Source organism: Chanodichthys erythropterus, chromosome 4 (assembly GCF_024489055.1).
Source record: "Chanodichthys erythropterus isolate Z2021 chromosome 4, ASM2448905v1, whole genome shotgun sequence".
Lineage (NCBI taxonomy): Eukaryota > Metazoa > Chordata > Actinopteri > Cypriniformes > Xenocyprididae > Chanodichthys > Chanodichthys erythropterus.
Window position 1 is genome coordinate 22,193,639 of NC_090224.1, and position 20,716 is coordinate 22,214,354.

The following is a 20,716-nucleotide window of genomic DNA, read 5'->3' on the forward strand; positions in this document are numbered from 1 at the left end:
GGATTCACAATTTAGATTTCCAATGGTTAAATACCCTAGAGATGAGTTTGTGTTTGTTTAGCTCTCCTGCCAACTTGATTGTGATTTTTAAGTACGCTTAATATGGTTTTACGCGTTAATTTATACAAGAAGCCCCCTAGAGAAACGTCACTTCTGCCCACGTAGTGCTTTCTATTTCTTTTTCGTTCATGCATATTTGCATATTATGTACTGAACTAAGAGCTTATGTCTTTCTGCTCAGATAAAACGCTTTATTTCGCCTTGTGCATGAGGAAAACGCATCGTTCTTGAGCAGCTTCAATTGATTTTCAATGGATTTCTTCATGCAAAAGATACTATGAAACTTATTAATGTGTCGTGGTGAAGTGTTAAATGCACAGTTTGTATGTTTGCCCACATTAACTGAATGCAAAAAGTAAGAATATCATTGCATAAGTCATTATTGAGTGGGTTTTACTTCTTATTTAGAATCTCTAAATGTCATTTATCTGATGCATTTTTCTGAACTAAGAGCTTATACGATGTTTAATCTCAAATAAACTGCTTTATTTTGGCTTGTGCACAAAGAAAATGCTCATTGTAAGATTCAGCGCCAAATTGTAATGGCCGAGAATTGCAGGGATTTCTTCATGCAAATGATAAACTGAAGTCTCTACATGATGAATTTGTCTAAACTAAGATGTAATGTTTAAAAGACTGAGTAAAACACTTTATTTTAGTTTATGCATAAAGAAAATGCTTGTTGTACGATTCAGAACCATGGACAGCTCCAACTGATTTTCAGAGATTTCTTCATGCACATGAATTAGTGGAGTCTCTACATGACATTTATAGATTTACTTGATTAATTTCCCAAACTATAATAGCTGATGATGTTTAAAAGATGTTTATGCTCCAATAAAATAATTTATTTTGCCTTATGCATGAGGAAAACACTTATTCTGAGATTAAGCTCCAATTGATTTTCATGCAAATGATACACTGAAGTCTCTACATGTCATTTATAGAGTTAGTAGATGAATTTTTCTAAACTAAGAGGTCATAACATTTAAAAGATGTTTATCCTCGAATAGAACTCTTTACTTCAGCATATGCATGAGGAAAATGCTTGTTCTGAGATTCAGGTCCAATTGCTTTTCAGAGATTTCTTCTTGCACATGATTTAGTGGAGTCTCCACACGTCATTTATAGATTTACTTGATGCATTTCCCAAACTATAAGAGCTTATAATGTTTATGCTCAAATAAACTGCTTTATTTCAGCTTATGCATGAAGAAAATGCTCATTTTTAGATTCAGCTCCAATTTTTATCTGAGATTTCTTCATGCAAATGACATGACATTTATAGATTTACTTGATGCATTTCCCAAACTACAAGAGCTTATGATGTTTAAAAGATTTTTATGCTCAAATAAAATAATGTATTTTGCCTTGTGCATGAGGAAAACACAACTGACTCCAATTGACTTTCATGCAAATTCTATTTTGTGTCCAGGTTGAGAGATGAACGAGAGCGGAGTGCTCAACGAGAGCGCCGCGGGTCTGCCGTCGTCCTCGTGGCTGGAAGCCGAAGCCTTCGATGGCAACCGCAGCCTGGCGCTCTCATCGGCGGCCCTGGATTTCCACGTGAACCCGTGGGACATCATGCTGTGCCTGTCGGGGACGGTGATCGCCTGCGAGAACGCCATCGTGGTGGCCATCATCTTCTACTCGCCAACGCTGCGTAACCCCATGTTCGTCCTGATCGGCAGCCTCGCCACCGCTGACCTCCTGGCAGGCATGGGATTAATCCTGAACTTCGCGTTCCAGTATCTGGTCTCGTCCGAGACCATCAGCCTTATCACGGTGGGATTCCTGGTGGCTTCCTTCACGGCGTCCATCAGCAGCCTGCTGGCCATCACGGTCGACCGCTATCTGTCACTGTACAACGCCTTGACGTACTTCTCAGAGAAGACGCTGCATTATGTGCACCTGATGCTGGTGGGAACGTGGGGCGCGTCACTCGCCCTGGGACTGCTGCCCATTTTGGGCTGGAACTGCTTGGACGACGCGTCCACCTGCAGCATTGTGCGTCCGCTCAAGCGCACCAACCTCATCCTGCTGGCCGCGTCCTTCTTCGTCATCTTCGCCCTCATGCTCAGCCTGTACTTCAAGATCTGCAAAATAGTTTGTCGACACGCGCACCAGATCGCGCTGCAGCAGCACTTCTTCACCACCTCGCACTACGTGGCCACCAAGAAGGGCGTCTCCACGCTCGCCATCATCCTGGGCACGTTCGGTGCCAGCTGGCTGCCGTTCGCCATTTACTGTCTGGTCGGGGAGCGCGAGTATCCGCAGGTTTACACGTACGCCACGCTGCTCCCCGCCACGTACAACTCCATGATCAACCCCATCATCTACGCCTACCGCAACCCCGAGATCCAGCGCTCCATTTACATGCTCTTCTGCGGCTGCTTTCAGAGCAACGGCTCGTACCGCTCCAGATCGCCCAGCGAGGTGTAGATCTTTGCTTTTCAACCCTGGAACAGTTTATCCAACCAATTTTGTTGTTGAGCATCATATTTGATACATCAGGCTTTTATGGCTAATATAGTCTGATATAGTGAGAGAAACAAACGCTAGAGAGCCCAACTTTGGTTTATATGCTCAAAAATAAAGGTAATGCAAATCAACGATATCTTTATTAATATAAATATCTCCCAATAATGTGATTTTAAATTCTTAGTTTATGATCAAAGCTCTGTAGTTTTAAAACATATAATGCAATGCAATACAAACATGATTGAGAGATGAACAAATAAACCTTCCTCAAAAGCCTGATGATCATATTTGATACTCATGATCTTTCTAATAAACAATGTCTGGATAATCAAGTAAACCGAAGTCGAAATATTACTAACAATATCAAAGTTATACTTACGTTTACTTGATAAAAATCAGTGCAGATTTGACAGCGGAAAGACACGAGCTGAAGGAGGACGTTTGACTTTCATTTGATAAAACTGTCTAAACTATCAATCAGACGACAGAAGGACTGGAGGAGATCATTTAGAGGCCTTAAAAATCCCTGTGTCACATATGATACAGTAGGATTTATAGGGTTAGACACTCTCGTACATGTGCATAAGTATAAATATGGCGCTCAAAGTGTCTGTTGTTCAATTGCACTTTACTGAGACCAGGACGTCTCGACACGCTGTGAACAAGCAACAACCCGCATCAAGAATGTATATTTATATTATTTATAAGCAACATGTTGCACTTTACTGTACAAATCTAGATGCCAAAGCAGTATTGCATAGGCCTACGTGTTTTACTTGTGTGATGGGTTTTCTATTTTGTAAAGTTGTCCATGAATGTACATTTTATACAAAACAGTGAACACAAAATAAAACATGAAAAGCTCAAGTAAAATGGACTGTTTTTTTATCGCATCGTCAAGGTCAAGGTGTGTTTGTGCACGTGTGTGAGGAACTAAAGTAATAATTCAAGGGACAGTCCAACTAAGAATGATCTTTATGTCATCATTTACTCATTCATGTTGTTCCGAGCCCAAGATATTTTGAGATGTAATGAAAATCAATGGGCTGAAATGTTTGGTTCCCAAAGTTCTTCAGAACATCATCTTTTGTGTCCTGCAAAAGAAAGAAAATGTTGCAATGACATTAAAGTGAGCAAATAAAGACATAATGGTAATTAATAGTCTGAACTATCCCTTTGTGAAAATGTTCTGTACATTCAGTCTGTGAATACACTCTTTTTTTTTAAATGCAGACACACTTAAAAATACACTGTCATGTTTTTTGTTCAAAATTAACAATTTAAATAAGTCAAAACATCCTTCTTCCAAAACATGTTTTTGTCCTACCCTGATTCACGGTGTTTATATTTTAGATGGATTTGGCTGGAAATTGCTTACGTACGTCACTCGCTCTTGCATGTCTCATATCCATAAATAGAGAAAAGTTGCTGTCTGGTGTGGGAGTTTGAGGTTAGTTGTCACAAGTGAGAAATATTGACATGGAGCAGCTAAACCTCCAACCTCCAGGGAATCTCCTGTTTTCAACAAACGCCAAACAAAAGAGAGTCTGCTGGCGAAAAGAGCTTGTGATAAAACGTCAGCTTGGCTTTTCAGAGATGGTGAGAACTGAAATTTTGTAAAAGCGATGCAGAGATGATGGTGTTTTTATTACTCTACAGGTGAGTACGGTATTTTATGTAAGGGATAACGTAGCTGGGGTCCTGATCACCCTTATTTTGCAATAACAACTGGCTGGATGTACAGCATCTCACAAAAGTGAGTTCACCCTTCACATTTCAACAACCATTTTAGTATATCTTCTCAAGGGGCAATACTATAAAAATGAAACTTGTATATATTTTAGAGTAGTCAATGTGCTGCTTATATAGCAGTATAGATTTACTGTCTTTTGAAAATAACTTAACATAAAGCCATTATTGTCTAAATATCTGGCAACAAAAGTCAGTACACCCTAAGTGATAACATTATGTTGTTTAACCATGCAAAGCCACATGTCCTATTCATCATGTTCATGTTTTTATCTGCTTGACAGGACCATACAAATGTGTGGATCTTGTATTAGTGCAGTTTAAATTTGGTGCTTTGAGTATAATCCTCTCATACTGATCACTGGAAGTTCAACATGGCACCACATGGCAAAGAACCCTCTGAGGATTTGAGAATTGGAATTGTTGCTCTGCACAAAGATGGCCTAGACTATAAGAAGATTGATAACAACCTGAAACTGAGTTACAGTGCAGTGCTAGATTACAATGGTGCTTACACAAAATATTGACATGTTCACTTAGGGTGTGCTCACTGTTGTTGCCAGTTATTTAGACAATAATGGCTTTATGTTAAGTTATTTTCAGAAGACAGTAAATCTGTACTGTTATATAAGCAGCACATTGACTACTCTAAAGTATATCCAATTTTCATTTCTATAGTATTGTCCCTTGAGAACATATTAAATGGTTGCTGAAATTTGAGGGGTGTACTCACTTTTGTGAGATTTCCCACATATTACTACAGCTATTAGTTTGGAACCACTAAGATTTTTAATGTTTTTAAAAGAAGTTTCATCTGCTCACCAAGGCTACATTTATTTAATTAAAAATACAGTAAAAACAGTAATATTGTGAAATATTATTACAATTTAAGATAACTGTTTTCTATTTGAAAATATTTTAAAATGTAATTTATTCCTGTGATGGCAAAGCTGAATTTTCAGCATCATTACTCCAGTCTTCAGTGTCACATGATCCTTCAGAAATCATTCTAATATGCTGATCTGCTGCTCAAGAAACATTTAATGTGTACAATTGTACAAAATATTTGTGTACAATATTTTTTTTCAGGATTATTTGATGAATAGAAAGTTCAAAAGAACAGTGTTTATCTGAAATCTAATCTTTTGTAACATTATAAATGTCTTTACTGCCACTTTTGATTGATTTAATGCATCCTTGCTGAATAAAAGTATTCATTTCTTTCATTTCTTTTCAAAAAATAAAAATAAAAAGTGTTACTGACCCCAAACTTTTGAACGGTAGTGTATAATGCTACAGAAGCTTTGTATTTCAGATAAATGCTGTTCTTTTGAACTTTCTATTCATCAAGGAATCCTGAAAAAAAAGTACACAACGGTTTTCAACATTGAAAATAATCATAAATGTTTCTTGAGCAGCAAATCAGCATATTAGAATGATTTCTGAAGGATCATGTGACACTGAAGACTGGAGTAATGATGCTGAAAATTCAGCTTTGATCACAGGAATAAATTACACTTTACTATATATTCACATAGAAAACAGCTAATTTACATTGTAAAAATATTTCAAAATTTTTACTGTATTTTTGATCAAATTCAGCTTTGATCACAGGAATAAATTGCTTTGTCAATTTAGAGAGTACGCAGTTATTTTAAATTGTAATAATATTTCACAATATTACTGTTTTTACTGTATTTTTAATTAAATAAATGTAGCCTTGGTGAGCAGACGAAACTTCTTTTAAAAACATTAAAAATCTTAGTGGTTCCAAACTTTTGGACTGTACTGGAAGTAAATAATTGTACGTGAGTCGAAATATACGCAAAATGCATGCAGTTTTTAACTAAAATCAAACTAAAAGTTCTAAACTAAAATCATATTTCCCCCCTCAATGACTGTGGTTTCTATTAAAGACATTCCCTGTTAAGTATTATTATAGTTTTGATCATATTATATTACAGGGGGCCTTTGAATGTTGTGTTAAACAGTGGAGGCTTTTGAGTCATAAAATGTGCCATCTGTAATAACTGGTTAAACTGTAAAGTCACAGAATATCTTGTGGTTTGTGTCGTCACTATCAGCACCTGCTGTGTTCGATGATTAATGATGCTCGTCTGACAGTCATGAATATTTCTTCCTTCAGCACTAATGAAGTTCCTGCTGGACGAGGCGCATCTGTGCTCATATAGATTCATTCGTTCAGATGCAGGTGGAGCAGGTACTGGACGTCCCTGCAACATCTCATTAAATCCTTCTGCTCAATGGTTTGTGGTTCTTTTAGGTTCACACTATCCAGACTAAACAGGGGTTTTCAATCTTTCACATGCCACATATGATCAAGGGACCTAAATGTATCTTAAAATGTAAAAAAAAACTCACTACAGTACTGTACTGTTAGATTTTTATTTATTTATTTATATTAATGATTTATTTATTTACTTTAATCTTGCTTTTATTTATGTTTTATATGCTCTACATCTGTGTATCTTTAGGCTGTTAGAGGTTTGGCTGGGCATTCTTTCTCCACTGATGGCCATTTTAAAAGAAGTCATGTATTCTGACAAAAGTAGAGAAAAGTCTGTTGTTTCACCAAAAGATTAAAAATTATCAGGTCAAAATGTAAAAATAAAATAAAATAGTAAAGTTGAGAAAAGGAAATATTTGTGGACATCTGTGATCATGACGTTAAGATAAAGCTGTTTAAATTACATCAGTTAAAGTACTTAAAACATAATAACATAGTTTATAAATTCTGAGCAGTAGGTGGCGCTGTGACGGAACTCTGCATGCACCCTCAAGTCATGCCTGTGATGACATGTACCAAGTTTCATGTCAATACACAAAACTTTTGCAAAGATACAACCGCATATCCATTTTGCAGTGCTCGCAGTCAAATTTGATGACGCAGTATAAAACAACGATTGAGTCTATCAAAAATCCTTTAATAACTTTTTAAATTTGGTATCATACAACTTAGCATAAGCCAACAAATCTAATGATGTAAGTTAAATGACAATATGTTGCATTTTTCATATGTTATAAGCATTTTCATAAATTTCATTATATCTCTTGACCATTTGGGGGTGCTGACCTAAAACTTTACAGGTCTTCTCAGAACATGGCCTCGATGAATCATACCAAGTTTCGTAACGATACGTTCATGCATTCGTAAAACACAAAGATCAACTCGGCATGCCTCAAGGAATCTAAAAAGACCATCCTTATGATTTTAGGACAAGGCATTCAAAAATAGCCATTTTTCCTATCTTGGCACCAGTAGGTGGCGCTGTGACGATACTGTGCATGTACCCTCAAGTCATGCCTGTAATGACATATACCAAGTTTGGTATCAATACACAAAATTATTGCAGAGATTCAGCATCAAATCCATTTTTGCGTGTTCGCCGTCAAATTTGTTGATGCTCTATATGAGAATGGATTGGCGGATCAAAAATCTTTCAATAACTTTTTTGCCTGGGGTGTGAGTAGATGCTACATACCAAATTTTCGTGCAAATTGGACAAATGCTCTAGGAGAAGTTTGAAAAAGGATGTTTTTCGAAAATAACGGAAAATCTTTCATGGCATTCGAATCAACATGAGCCATGGAATCACAGGAAAAAATAATTTTGTTTCTAGCATAAATCTTTGAACTGTTGGTGGCGCTAGAGGGTTTGAGGTAGAGACTCCAAATTTGCTATGGTAACATTTCAGGCTGTCCTTTATTTGTGTGCCAAATTTCATAACTTTCTACCATACGGTTCTATAGGCTGCCATAGACTCAAGAGTGAAAGAAGAATAATAAGAAAACTAACAATTTCAATAGGCATCTTCACCCCTTGCATGGATGAGTTAGAAATTTGATAGAGGGAATTTTTCATTTCATGAATACTTTAAACATTAAACATTTTAAGGCAACGTGAAACATTTCTAAAACATAACATTTCTAAACATTTACCAACTCTCAATCAACATGCAGCACTGCTAATTTTTCTATACAGAGTGTATTCATTACAATCCCGATCGTAATGTATGTCTCCCAATGGCAAGTCGATTCTGATGGCATATTGACTTTCAGAAACAGATCTTGCCCATAATAGGCATTTTGACACAAGAAGGACTGTAATAATAATTTGTCTGTTTGTGGCAAAAAAAAAAAAAAAAAGCTTTTTGTGATGTTTGTGGCTGAAACAGACCCTGAGTTTTTGTTAAAAGCAGACCCTATGTTGGAGTGTTTGTGTGTTATCGGTCTGTGTTTGAACAGACAGGGAAGCCCTGCTGATCGTCCTGCTCTCTTCTGCAGTGAATCCAGCCGCTGTGTGACACATGAACAGTGTTGAATCACAGTTCTGATGGACGTGGGCGCTGCAGACGTGGGATGGAGGGTGTCTGCTGGGTGCTAAATGATGAGCCGTCTTCAAGAGGTTTAGAGCTGGTAAGTAAAAGAGGCTTCTTCTCATGTTCCTGCATTACAAACAGCAGGTCATGGGTTCGATTCCCAGCAAATGCATATGCGTACTACCTTGAATGTGATGCAAGTCGCTTTGGATTGAAGCATCTGCCAAATGCATCAATGTCCACCTGTATGTCGGACTCCTCAGATGAGCAAAAAACAGTGTTTAATCAGCCAATCACATGGCAGCAACTTAGGCATGTCAAACTGAGCATCAGAATGAGTGCCAAATATGAGCGTCAAATAAGCACTCGTTACAACAGAAGAGCATCTCTGAACACGCAACACATCCAACCTTGAAGGAATTTTCCAGCTGAATTTTTCCAAAATGAATTAAGGCAGTTCTGAAGGCAAAATGGGTTAAACCCAAACCCAAAATACAGTGCTTTTATAACATTATATGTTTTTGGTGCCTGTTTAAAAGTCTTTTTCATAAGGTTAATGTACAATTTAATCTCATTTATATAATGTGAAAATATTGGTTTCCAACTTCTTTCTATGTTTAACAAAGATTGAAGAGTGAAGAAATGATAAAAATACAAAAGTGTCTCTTTTTCCAGTCCACAAAATGAACAAATGTTTCCTCTGCATACATACATGACCTCATTGAGTTCTGCGCATTCACTTCACTGGGCGGAAGCGCCGGGCAAATGTTGTTAAATGTGTTTTATTGACCTCTATTAGAGTGACATCATCTATGGTCTGAACTTCACGGTCAGTTTGAGATCTTAGTGTGAGAATCAGCAACGCAGACATTTATGGGCACTGTCAGTTCAGTCGCAGTTATCCTAGTCTCGCGTAGCCAGACCTTCAGACTGACAGCGGAAAGACTGGACTCTTTCGCAGCTTTCATTGGGCAAGGACCGCCCTAGAGGACGTTTGAACGCAACCAATCACAGTTCATTTTTTCCATTTAGATGCGTGAAAATGTAACGTCGATGTCCCTACAATAACAGACCCACGTGCATCTAATAAATAATTCTGCAACAATGGAGCCGCAAACTTTACTTACTTTTGAAAATCCTGAGTTGAGTTGATCCTTGTAAGCACTTGTAATCATCACAGTGTTCTTCTTCCATGAGGGGGTTTGGCATCACAGCGTTTGTTTCCAGGCGGGCCGCTAAAGAACGCGACACACACGTCTTCCAGACATCCTGTAGAATTCAACCAACCAGTTGATAACTTTGAAAATCCTGAAGTGTTTCCAGTTAAGTGTTTCCATATGCGTCAGATGTTCAGCCAACGGTCCGTGGGCGTGACGTCTGAGGTGGAGACTACGGTTATCCCAGCTAACAAAAATATATTCTAAGAATGTTTTGCAATCTTTCCCATTTACTGCAGGTATGGAAAATGTATTTATGAATGTAATCTGAATGCCCAGCTTAGTTCTGTGAACTTTAAAGGGGATGATAAACAGGGCAACTTTTTGAGCAATTTTGCATTTCGTATCCAGAAATTTGTTGCCCATTCTCAATGGGAAATTGCCCAAGCAACATCACTCAAAAAGTTGCCCCGTGTATCATACATTATGGGATGTTACTTTTGAGTTTTCAGTAGAACATTTAAAAAATTTAAAACATTTAGAACAAAAAAAACCAAAACTTATTATTATGAGAAAGTGCAATGTGCAATATGGCGGAATAAGTCCCACCTTCTAAATAAGAGCCAATCGCTAACCAGTAAAGTCATCGCGTCACTGCAGGCCGTTAGAAGCTCCGGTTCCTATAGAAACAGTCAGACACGCTTCTTAGACAAAGATGCACACTTAGGATTGCGCATTAGTTTGATCCAGCCTTTTTTTTGTTCTCATGATTAAAGTGTTTAGGAACAAAATTTATGACACGGTAGTTGTCAGATTTCATTGGTGATTTCAAATATGAAATTCAATCGAAAGCTTGGCAAACAGCTTTGGAGAATTTCATGTTTCCCCATTCAAAGAGATAGAAGATGCACTTGCATGCCTGAGAGGCGTTTCAAAGATGGCCGCCAAGTGAAATGACTTGTCCTATAGGGACTTTGTTGAAGAACAGATAACTGAATGAACATTCTTGAACGTTATTGGAAGAATATTCGCTCATAATTGCCTTGTTATGACCCGTTCACACCAAAGACGATAACTATTGCCAAACGATAAAGATATGGTTTAACAATCGTTCTAACTGCAAAAGAATAGCAGTGTTCACACCACAACTATAACGAACAGCACAGAGAAACGATATCGTTTGAATCACTTTTAAAATGATTTGCTTTCCAGCTAATGAAAAATAAAAACACCGGCAGCCAATTAGAATCCCTCCTGCTTTAAAGAGCGGCAAACGACAAAACTCGTGCAAGCTTAAAGGGTTAGTTCACCCAAAAATGAAAATTCTGTCATTAATTACTCACTCCCATGCCGTTCCACACCCGTAAGAGCTTCATTCATCTTCAGAACACAAATTAAGATATTTTTGATGAAATCCAATGACATTTCCTCTCTCAAGATCCATTAATGTACTAAAAACATATTTAAATCAGTTCATGTGAGTACAGTGGTTCAATATTAATATTATAAAGAGACGAGAATATTTTTGGTGCACCAAAAAAAAAACAAAATGATGACTTATTTAGTGATGGCCGGTTTTAAAAACACTGCTTCTGGAAGCTTCGGAGCGTTACGAATCTTTTGTGTCGAATCATGATTCGGATCGCGTGTCAAACCACCAAACTACTGAAATCACGTGACTTTGGCGCTCCGAACCGCCGATTCGACACAAAAGATTCATAACGCTCCAAATCTTCCTGAAGCAGTGTTTTGAAATCGGCCATCACTATATAAGTTTTTTTGGAGCACCAAAAATATTCTCGTGGCTTTATAATATTAATATTGAACCACTGTACTCAAATGAACTGATTTAAATATGTTTTTAGTACATTAATGGATTCTGAGAGAGGAAATGTCATTGCTGGCTATGCAGGCCTCACCGAGCCATCGGATTTCATCAAAAATATCTTAATTTTTTTTAGTTCTGAAGATGAACGAAGCACGGGTGTGGAACGACATGAGGGTGAGTAATAAATTGAATTATTTTTATTTTTGGGTGAACTAACCCTTTGATCAACAGAAGAATCGTGCGCTGGTTTGGACGCTAAAAATTGTAAAATTGAATTAATACAGCGAGAGTTTTAGTTTAACATTTGATTATTCATATTCTGTAGTCGTCTATTTAGTTATATAGTTATTTAACTGAGATTCTGCATCATTTTGTTTTGAGATCATTGTGTTATAATTGTTGTTTCTCGACATTGCTGAAGTGATTCCCGCAGTGTTTGGTCCGGTGTCTGAGCTCCTCTGCAAAGGGTTTTCTTGCGCGCTCATGTTTTATGCATGCGCGCCCACGCGAACCATCTGAATTTCTAAAGCGCCTCTAGTCATCTTAGCAACACACCCACTAAATGACACAGAACCTTCTTCAGCGTTCATCATCAACGTCATCAGCATCTTCCCTCCTCTTCATCATCATCATCATCATCTCATTTATTACCACAATATCGACAAAGTGCGACCCTGCAAAGTTAAACATTCACGTGTTTTCAATCATCTAGCAAACTAGTGTCGTATTGTTTGATAAATGCTTTTAGAAAAACATATGCTTTCAGTGGTAGTCGTGGTGGGGGTAATTTAAACAAACGAATCAAGTAATTATATACAAACATCTCAGTAAAAATGAAGTGTGATGCATTTCAAAAACTAGTAAACAAACACATTCATAACTGAAATAGATGAGCAACTATTAATTTCCAGGGAAATGCTCAGAACACACACACACACACACACACACGTGATTTGTTTTGTCATGAGATGACTCCATTTGCATGCATGTTTCTCAAAACACAAAAAAAAATCACCTCACTGATATATTATTGACACTGCAGCGACATCTACAGGTCACAGCGGATCATTACAGGATTTCTTCGGATGCGCTTCTCAGTTTGACAGACAGACGGCGCTGGCGAGTGCCATTAATGTCCTTTAAACTAAAAGTAAGGATTATTTTTAAGGTGAAATATTGTTGACAGCTCCCAAAATATTTGGTTTGATATATTTTAAAAGTACCAAAACTTAATTTTTAAAATAATTTGTTGAAAGTGACGTGAAGGCCAAGGTCAGTTTTGTATTCTGCATTTTATCCAAGTTAGTCCACACATTAGGAGTAGTGAGTATTGAACACACTCTGCAAACCGTGGACACGCAGTGATTGAGTCAGGTGCCTCAGTCATTTCCTGCCTAACCTTCGGGTTTACCGTCTGACCTTTAGGACACGACTGCTCCCTATGACAACTCATTGAAAGGTGAAGTAGGCTCATTAGTAGGCTGAGCCAATTACTGGTGCAAGGCAGAAAAATCTTTATATTCCATTTATTTTCTACTTTTATAGCACAAGAGATGCTTTTCAGTTTTGTAGCTTATTGTGATCAGCCCTACAATATACGACCTCTGCATTCTGTTTACTGCTGAATACAGTAGAGGCTTTACTGTACCAACCACAGGTAGACCAAATTAGGTGGAACAAACTAATTTGCACTGCTGTCTGACTGTCGTGTTACGTCTGTCGGCATAAAATGACTTGGTCGTTACCATTAAAAATGTTCGTTTAAATGCAATGTGTGGATTTTACACCATTTAGCAAAAATATTTTATGACTACACCTACCCTTAGTGATTTATAGTGCACTTTGAGCACATGCTGGGAGCGAACTCACGATTGCGTATTGTTATACATCTCACCTGTATTTTAGAATCATCCACTTGTGATCTGATCAACCAAAACACATCTTAAAGGATTTGCTCACTTTCCAATTAATTTCCTGATAATTTACTCCCCCCATGTAAATCAAAGATGTTCATGTCTTTCTTCAGTCGAAAAGAAATTAAGGTCGATGAAAATGTTCCAGAATTTCTCTCCATATAGTGGACTTCAATGGAGCCCAAACAGTTGAAGGTCAAAATTACAGTTTACAGCAATCCCAGATGAGAAATAAGGGTCTCATCTAGAGAAACCAATGCTTTGAAGCTGCAATGAAACAGATTGACCATCAACCCTTTGGGCTCCATTGAAGTCCACTATAATGGAGAAATCATGTAGTGTTTATCAAAAACCTTAAATTTCAACAAAAGACATGAACCTCTTAGATGACATGGGGATGAGTAAATTCAGGAAATTAAAAAAAAAAAGTCAAGAAATATCCTTCAGTCAGAAATCCATACCAAAAGACACCAGTATAGTTTCACGTTTCATGCAGTTTATTAAAACTAAATTGACTCAACCAGGTTAACTTCAAGACCATCTCTAGTGGGCAAACTGTGGTGAAGTCAGTGTCTCTTCCTGTAGAAGAAATGGGAGGATGAGGGGTATTTTGTGAATTCTGAAGTCAGTTTACAGCAGTCACTTTTCCTAGCACAGCTTTGTACACAGGAGCCAGAAGAGGGATGGCACACCTACAGTGGATGAACAAACAGAGGGGGAAAGGGTCAAGCCATAGACTACTATTTAAAAAAAAATAAATAATAATAAATATATATATCTAATATGGAGTTCAGTTAAGGAGCATACAGTAACGGTCATCCTGGTAAGGGCATCTGAAAGGCAATATGTCAGTCAGAAATTCCTTACAGCACACTAGATGGATAAAGACTGACATTACTCACCCATCAACCAGAAGGTCCCACTGGGGTAGACTGAGTGGACTGGGGGTTGAGGTCGCCCAGCGGCATCCAAGCATCAGGACAATGTTGGGGTCAGTCCTCTCCAAAATGCGCACCTCAACATACACAGGCTCCCGCAGGACTTTTGTGACTGGATAATCAGAATCACTGTAGTAGGATGTGTACGCCTCGTCCCCTGTGGAAGAACACTGGTGTTAAATCAGAAACTGCTGCAACCTGGAGTTTCAGAAAGGATTTAGGCATACTTGAGACACTTACCTTCTGCACAGCCTTTGGTGACACATTGACCATTTGCCAGTCTAAGCTCCACCCTGAGGGGTCCAGGAGCAGCTACTGGTGGAGGAACAGTACTGACCTCCACAACCAGAGCTTCCACAGAAGTACCAGAGTACCTACACTGGAAGAGAAGCCTGGGGCAACAAACCGGGAGTTTGTAACATTTCTCAGAATGAGAAGCAAGAGTATAGGTCACCTACTCAAAATGACTGTCCCTTGTGATGGAGCCAAGTGGTCCAATCCCCACTTCATATGAGGAGGTCATCCTGTTTTCGTACACCACATATCCACTGTCCTCCTGCAAACAGTAACACTATTAGCATCCAGTCCATTTCAAGCCATGCAGAAACTCCACAAGCAGCTACTCACCATCATGCTCGTGCCACACGCAGTGACAGGGAACTGGTATATAGCAAAGGAAGGTGTGGATCCCACAGGACTGCAAGGTGGATCATTTCCACCAAGAAGACGGACTGAATCCAGGCTCAGGTGAGGCAGAGTAACATCTCTAGCCACCACTACCACAAACTGACCATCTCTTATACACTGGACAGTCACTGGAACAAGAGCAGGTTAACTGAGGATCAGTTTAACATGAACACCTTTACATTGACTCACTCTTACCTGCCTTCCCATAGTAACACTGCTGTCCGTTAAAGCAGCAGTTGATAGCTTCACACTCAGCACCACTGATACCAGGTGGTCCACATTGGATCTGCTCATAATCAGCTACAGCACATTTGTCAAGGGGCTCTGCCTGCACCACTGGCTGCTTAGGCTGAAACTGTTGAGAAAACTGATTACTAGCTTGTTGAAGTTGAGGAAACTGTTGACTAGCTTGTTGTTGAGCTGCCTGTTGAAACCGCTAATCAGTTTGCTGGAACATCAGCGATTAAGGATTCTGGGGCAGATTACTCCATTGTGGAACAGCATGACAGAAAACACAAACCCAAAATACCAGAAACTGAACAACACACCAACTTCCTGCCATTGTTCAAATGCTAGTCACACTGTTGAGATGCTGCCCTTTGGTCTTTTTGTACTCTACAGATTTTGGCTAATTAACGATAATCCCTCCCACTTCATTAACAATTATGATTCTCCAGACTTGCATGAGTGTGATTTTATGAAATTGGGTGATTCCATTGGTTCCTAAAACACAATTTTCATTGTTTTTCCATCCTTAATGCCAAGTTCCGACTGCACGATTTTAGCCCCGATTTTGGCTCGCTGACAGGTTTTGAGAAATCGTTGACAAATGCCTGAAATCACAGGCAAATCGGTGCTCGTTCACGCGTGTGACAATCACGCAGTGTGAATGAGCAAAGCAAAGTCGCCGACACCCGTGAGATATTTGGCATGCTAAATATCTGGACCTGTCGGCGATTCAAAATCCTGCTGTGTGAAAAGTGTTCTGACTGAAAACTACATCGCGATGACTGACAGCCAATGAGAGAGCAAGATACAGAGCAGCGGGGAGTTCGGGGAGGAGTTATAGACCAAAATATCAGCAAGCATGGCTTCATTCACATTCACAATTCTATAATACAGAAGCAAAGCACAAACATTTGCTTGACCATCCGCAACAGCAGCACATTGAAAAGTTATGTATTTAGCTCCAACTGTCGTTGCAGAACGCACAATTCTTGTTCTTCGCGTCTCCCAAAACATTTCCTCCTCCATTTTCTTCTTTTCTTTGTATTGTTTTCGCTGCAAATCAGCGCACAGGCAATTCGTATATTTCAAGCTTCATGCGGGCTACTATTTTTAATAATAATCCCACTGTGTGTCTCAATCAGCTCCCTAGTTCAGTAGTCAGGGCACTGATCAGGTTATCATCCACATTTACTTTCATTATGTACTGATTCACTACCTACTAGGGAGCTGATTGAGACGCAGGGCCAGTCTCACGCGAGAACTCTGGTCTTGCGCATGTTGTTTCCTTGTCATGTCTCGCATGTGTTTGGTTGTGAAACGTAGTTTGCGTGTCAGACAGAGTTGTCGGCGATTCTTCCTATTGTAAAGTCACGCAGTGTGAAACCTTCTGTCGCCGATCCATCAATGACGGATCCACAGATCTGTGTTTTGTTTAAATGGAGATAACTAACAACTAACTTTTCAAAAAATTGCACTTTGAAACCCATTTTCAGGCCTCAAATGATGCTGTCATGTAAATGAATGGCCAAAACACATACATTTTCCGTTGTTAGTTAAAAAGGTGTTGTGTAAATGGCCCCTAAAATGTTTTGAGCTTGTCCACTTTCAACCACTTCCAGGCCCCGTTTACACCCACATGGTTATTTTGAAAAACTGAGACATTTCCCTTCGTTTGCACCCTTCGTTTACACGCAAATGGAGAATTCGCTTCTGAAAACGAGTCTTTTTGAAAATCTTCGTTTGCACGTTTGCATGTAAACTGAGACAAATGGGTGTTTAAGCAACCAACATCACAGTATGCGCCAGAGCTCGCACCTATGTCAAAAGTGAAATAAATATTGAATATTGAGCTATACTTAAGGATAAATTACTGTATTTTATAATGCATAATTTAATAATAGAGCAGCTATGGCTGAGACAGGCTTACAATATCATTGTATCATTATTCCATTTGTAAAACTTTTGAATCAGTCTGAATTTACAGGCCCATTGCCATGAGATCTGTGTTTCAAAGAAAAAAACTCCAGAATTGCTAAAACTATTATGTTCAGTTAATGAAGGATAAAGGCTGAAAAAATAATAGTATATTATTCTGAAATCGGCTCAATATGTGCTTTTATGTATGTTCAATAAGGGTGGAAAAACAAGGAAATTTGAATCTTAAGGACCAACGGAATCATCAGTTTCGTTAGGCTTGTTTGAGATGAGCGAATTCTGCGCAGAACCGATCAACGGTGATCACCGCGAGATGCATGCCGGTTAGAAATGTCAAGTCAAGTCAAGTCAAATTTATTTATATAGCGCTTTTACAATTGGTAATTGTTTCAAAGCAGCTTTACATATTAGAAGCACAGAAAAAAAAAAGTGGTTAAAACTGTACAAACAAGCGTGGTAATATGTAACATATACAAGATGGTGCTACATTAAGCCAATGTCGGCTGACTTCCAGGGGTGGAAAAAAACCCCTAGGAGAAAAACCCAGCGTGCTAGCACTGGGAAAAAAGTCCTAGGAGGGAAAAAAACCCTTGGAAGATATATATATGTAAATGTGTCCGAGGGTGGTCCGCCTTGCTCTGATGTCATGCTGACGTGTGTTAAAAAACCTCTCACGAGGGCGAGGCGGACGTGTCGGGTTCTGCAGTCGAGCGCAGTTGCTCTCCACCGACTGCGCTGACTAAAAGCATGATGGGAAACGACTTGATGACGACACAGGATAAAGCTTATTGGTTTAAACAACCGTGATGTATTGATCTCTTTTAAAATGTTTGATTTTAAAACACTAATACACTAATAAAATACCATGATTTTATGTGTATAAATTATGTGTGAATATTCCAAAAGTCTCTGACAGTGTGATCTCTCTATGGGTTATGTGATTGTTAACATATTTATAAAAAATATATAAAAACATGTCTTTAATTAAAATAAAACTGACTGATACACACATCCTTCGAATGGAAATAAATATCAAGTTCTTTGGGTGTATTGTTCATTATGTTTGTTTTCATATAAAAGCAACAGAACGTAATTTACATCCAGTTGATCAGCAACACAGCGCACAAGTGTGAAACCCGCGATATCCGCCTTAATCTCGCAGGTGTCTGATGCACTACGAGAACGGAGAATTGTCCGTCTTGCCTGCACTTTTTTCACTCCTCCCCTCACTGCAGCCACCTACTCTCGGTTGAACTTCAGGCGACACAAGGCGCATCTCAAACAAGCCTATAAACTCCCACTAAAGCAAGTCTGGAGAATCATAATTGTTAATGAAGTGGGAGGGATTATTGTTAATTAGCCAAAATCTGTAGAGTACAAAAAGACCAAAAGGCAGTGTCTTAACAGTGTGACTAGCTGTTGAACAATGGCAGGAAATTGGGGTGTTGTTCAGTCTCTGCTACTTTGTGTGTGGTTTTGTGCTTTCTGTCATGCTGTTCCACAGTTGAGTAATCTGCCCCAGAATCCTCAAGCTCTGATGTTCCAGCAAACTGGCCAGAGGTTTCAACAGCCAGCTCAACAACAAGCTAATCAGTTTCCTCAGCAGTTTCAACAGGCTGCTCAACAAGCTAGTCTGTTTTCTCAACAGCTTCAACAAGCTAGTCAACAGTCTCCTCAGCGGTTTCAACAGGCAGTTCAGCAACAAGCTAGTAATCAGTTTTCTCAGCAGTTTCAGCCTAAGCAGCCAGTGGTGCAGGCAGAGCCCCTTGACAAATGTGCTGTAGCTGATTATGAGCAGATCCAATGTGGCCCACCTGGTATCAGTGGTGCTGAGTGTGACGCTATCAACTGCTGCTTTAACGGACAGCAGTGTTACTATGGGAAGGCAGGTAAGAGTGAGTCAATGTAAAGGTGTTCATGTTAAACTGATCCTCAGTTAACCTGCTCTTGTTCCTTGTTCCAGTGACTGTCCAGTGTATAAGAGATGGTCAGTTTGTGGTAGTGGTGGCTAGAGATGTTACTATGCCTCACCTGAGCCTGGATTCAGTCCGTCTTCTTGGTGGAAATGATCCACCTTGCAGTCCTGTGGGATCCACACCTTCCTTTGCTATATACCAGTTCCCCGTCACTGCGTGTGGCACGAGCATGATGGTGAGTAGCTGCTTGTGGTGGTTCTGCATGGCTTGAAATGCACTGTATACCAATAGTGTTACTGTTTGCAGGAGGACAGTGGATATGTGGTGTATGAAAACAGGATGACCTCCTCATATGAAGTGGGGATTGGACCACTTGGTTCCATCACAAGGGACAGTCATTTTGAGTAGGTGATGTGTGCTCTAGCATATTTCTTAATTCATGACATGCTACAAGCTCACTGTCTGTTGTCCAGGCTTCTCTTCCAGTGTAGGTACTCTGGTACTTCTGTGGAAGCTCTGGTTGTGGAGGTCAATACCGTTCCTCCACCTCCACCAGTAGCTGCTCCTGGACCCCTCAGGGTGGAGCTTAGACTGGCAAATGGTCAATGTGTCACCAAAGGCTGTGCAGAAGGTAAGTGTCCCAAGTATGCCTAAATCCTTTCGGAAACACAAGGTTGTCGCAGTTTCTGGTTTAACACCAGTGTTCTTCCTCAGGGGACGAGGCGTACACATCCTACTACAGTGATGCTGATTATCCAGTCACAAAAGTCCTGCGGGAGCCTGTGTATGTTGAGGTGCGCATTTTGGAGAGGACTGACCCCAACATTGTCCTGATGCTGGGACACTGCTGGGCGACATCAACCGCCAGTCCACTCAGTCTACCCCAGTGGGACCTTCTGGTTGATGGGTGAGTATGGCCAGTCTTTATCCTTCTAGTGAGCTATAAGGAATTTCTGACTGCCTCTTTGCTTTTCAGATGCCCTTACCAGGATGACCGTTACCTGACCACATTGGTTCCAGTGGCTGGGTCTTCTGGTCTTCAGTTCCCAACCCACTACAAGCGCTTTGTTGTGAAGATGTTTACATTTGTGGATCCATCATCACTGGCTCCTCTGCAGGAAACCGTATGCTCCAGCCTTACCTGACTCTTAACAATCCCTTTTTTATAGTGAATTCTATGGCTTAACCCTTTCCCTCTGTTAGATCTTCATCCACTGTAGTACAGCAGTGTGCCATCCCTCTTCTGGCTCATGTGTGCAAAGCTGCAGTAGGAAAAGTGAGTCCTTGCTGTAAACTGACTTCAGGAACCATGGGAATTCTCTAACTTCTCCTCATGCACCTACCATTTTCTGTTACAGGAAGAGACACGCACATCAAGACCATCTCCAGTGAGCAAACTGTGGTTTCTAGTGGAGAAGTTAACCTGGTCATGTGAATTTGGTTTTAATAAACTGCATGAAACACTATTAGTGTCTTGGTGTTTT

The 20,716-nt window shown here is 39.5% G+C and overlaps 3 protein-coding genes across 3 annotated transcripts; 2 read left to right on the top strand and 1 right to left on the bottom strand.

The window, feature by feature from the left end:
- The first annotated feature begins 981 nt into the window (after positions 1 to 981).
- LOC137018647 (G-protein coupled receptor 6) lies at positions 982 to 3,212 on the top strand. The gene has a single exon (XM_067383339.1). It carries the CDS (start codon positions 1,504 to 1,506, stop codon positions 2,500 to 2,502), a length of 999 nt encoding a protein of 332 aa, XP_067239440.1. The 5' UTR covers positions 982 to 1,503; the 3' UTR covers positions 2,503 to 3,212.
- A 10,816-nt stretch (positions 3,213 to 14,028) lies between these two features.
- LOC137018283 (zona pellucida sperm-binding protein 4-like) lies at positions 14,029 to 16,674 on the bottom strand. Its single transcript, XM_067382889.1, has 7 exons — positions 16,602 to 16,674; positions 15,349 to 15,453; positions 15,094 to 15,281; positions 14,925 to 15,022; positions 14,701 to 14,858; positions 14,431 to 14,623; positions 14,029 to 14,220 (listed from the first exon to the last, which is right to left on the bottom strand). The coding sequence occupies exons 1-7, from the start codon at positions 16,672 to 16,674 to the stop codon at positions 14,154 to 14,156; spliced, it is 882 nt and encodes a 293-aa protein (XP_067238990.1). The 3' UTR covers positions 14,029 to 14,153.
- A 2,068-nt stretch (positions 16,675 to 18,742) lies between these two features.
- LOC137019261 (zona pellucida sperm-binding protein 4-like) lies at positions 18,743 to 20,696 on the top strand. Its single transcript, XM_067384530.1, has 8 exons — positions 18,743 to 19,205; positions 19,280 to 19,467; positions 19,539 to 19,636; positions 19,706 to 19,863; positions 19,947 to 20,139; positions 20,209 to 20,356; positions 20,436 to 20,508; positions 20,591 to 20,696. Exons 1-8 carry the CDS (start codon positions 18,743 to 18,745, stop codon positions 20,665 to 20,667), a joined length of 1,398 nt encoding a protein of 465 aa, XP_067240631.1. The 3' UTR covers positions 20,668 to 20,696.
- Positions 20,697 to 20,716: the final 20 nt, after the last annotated feature.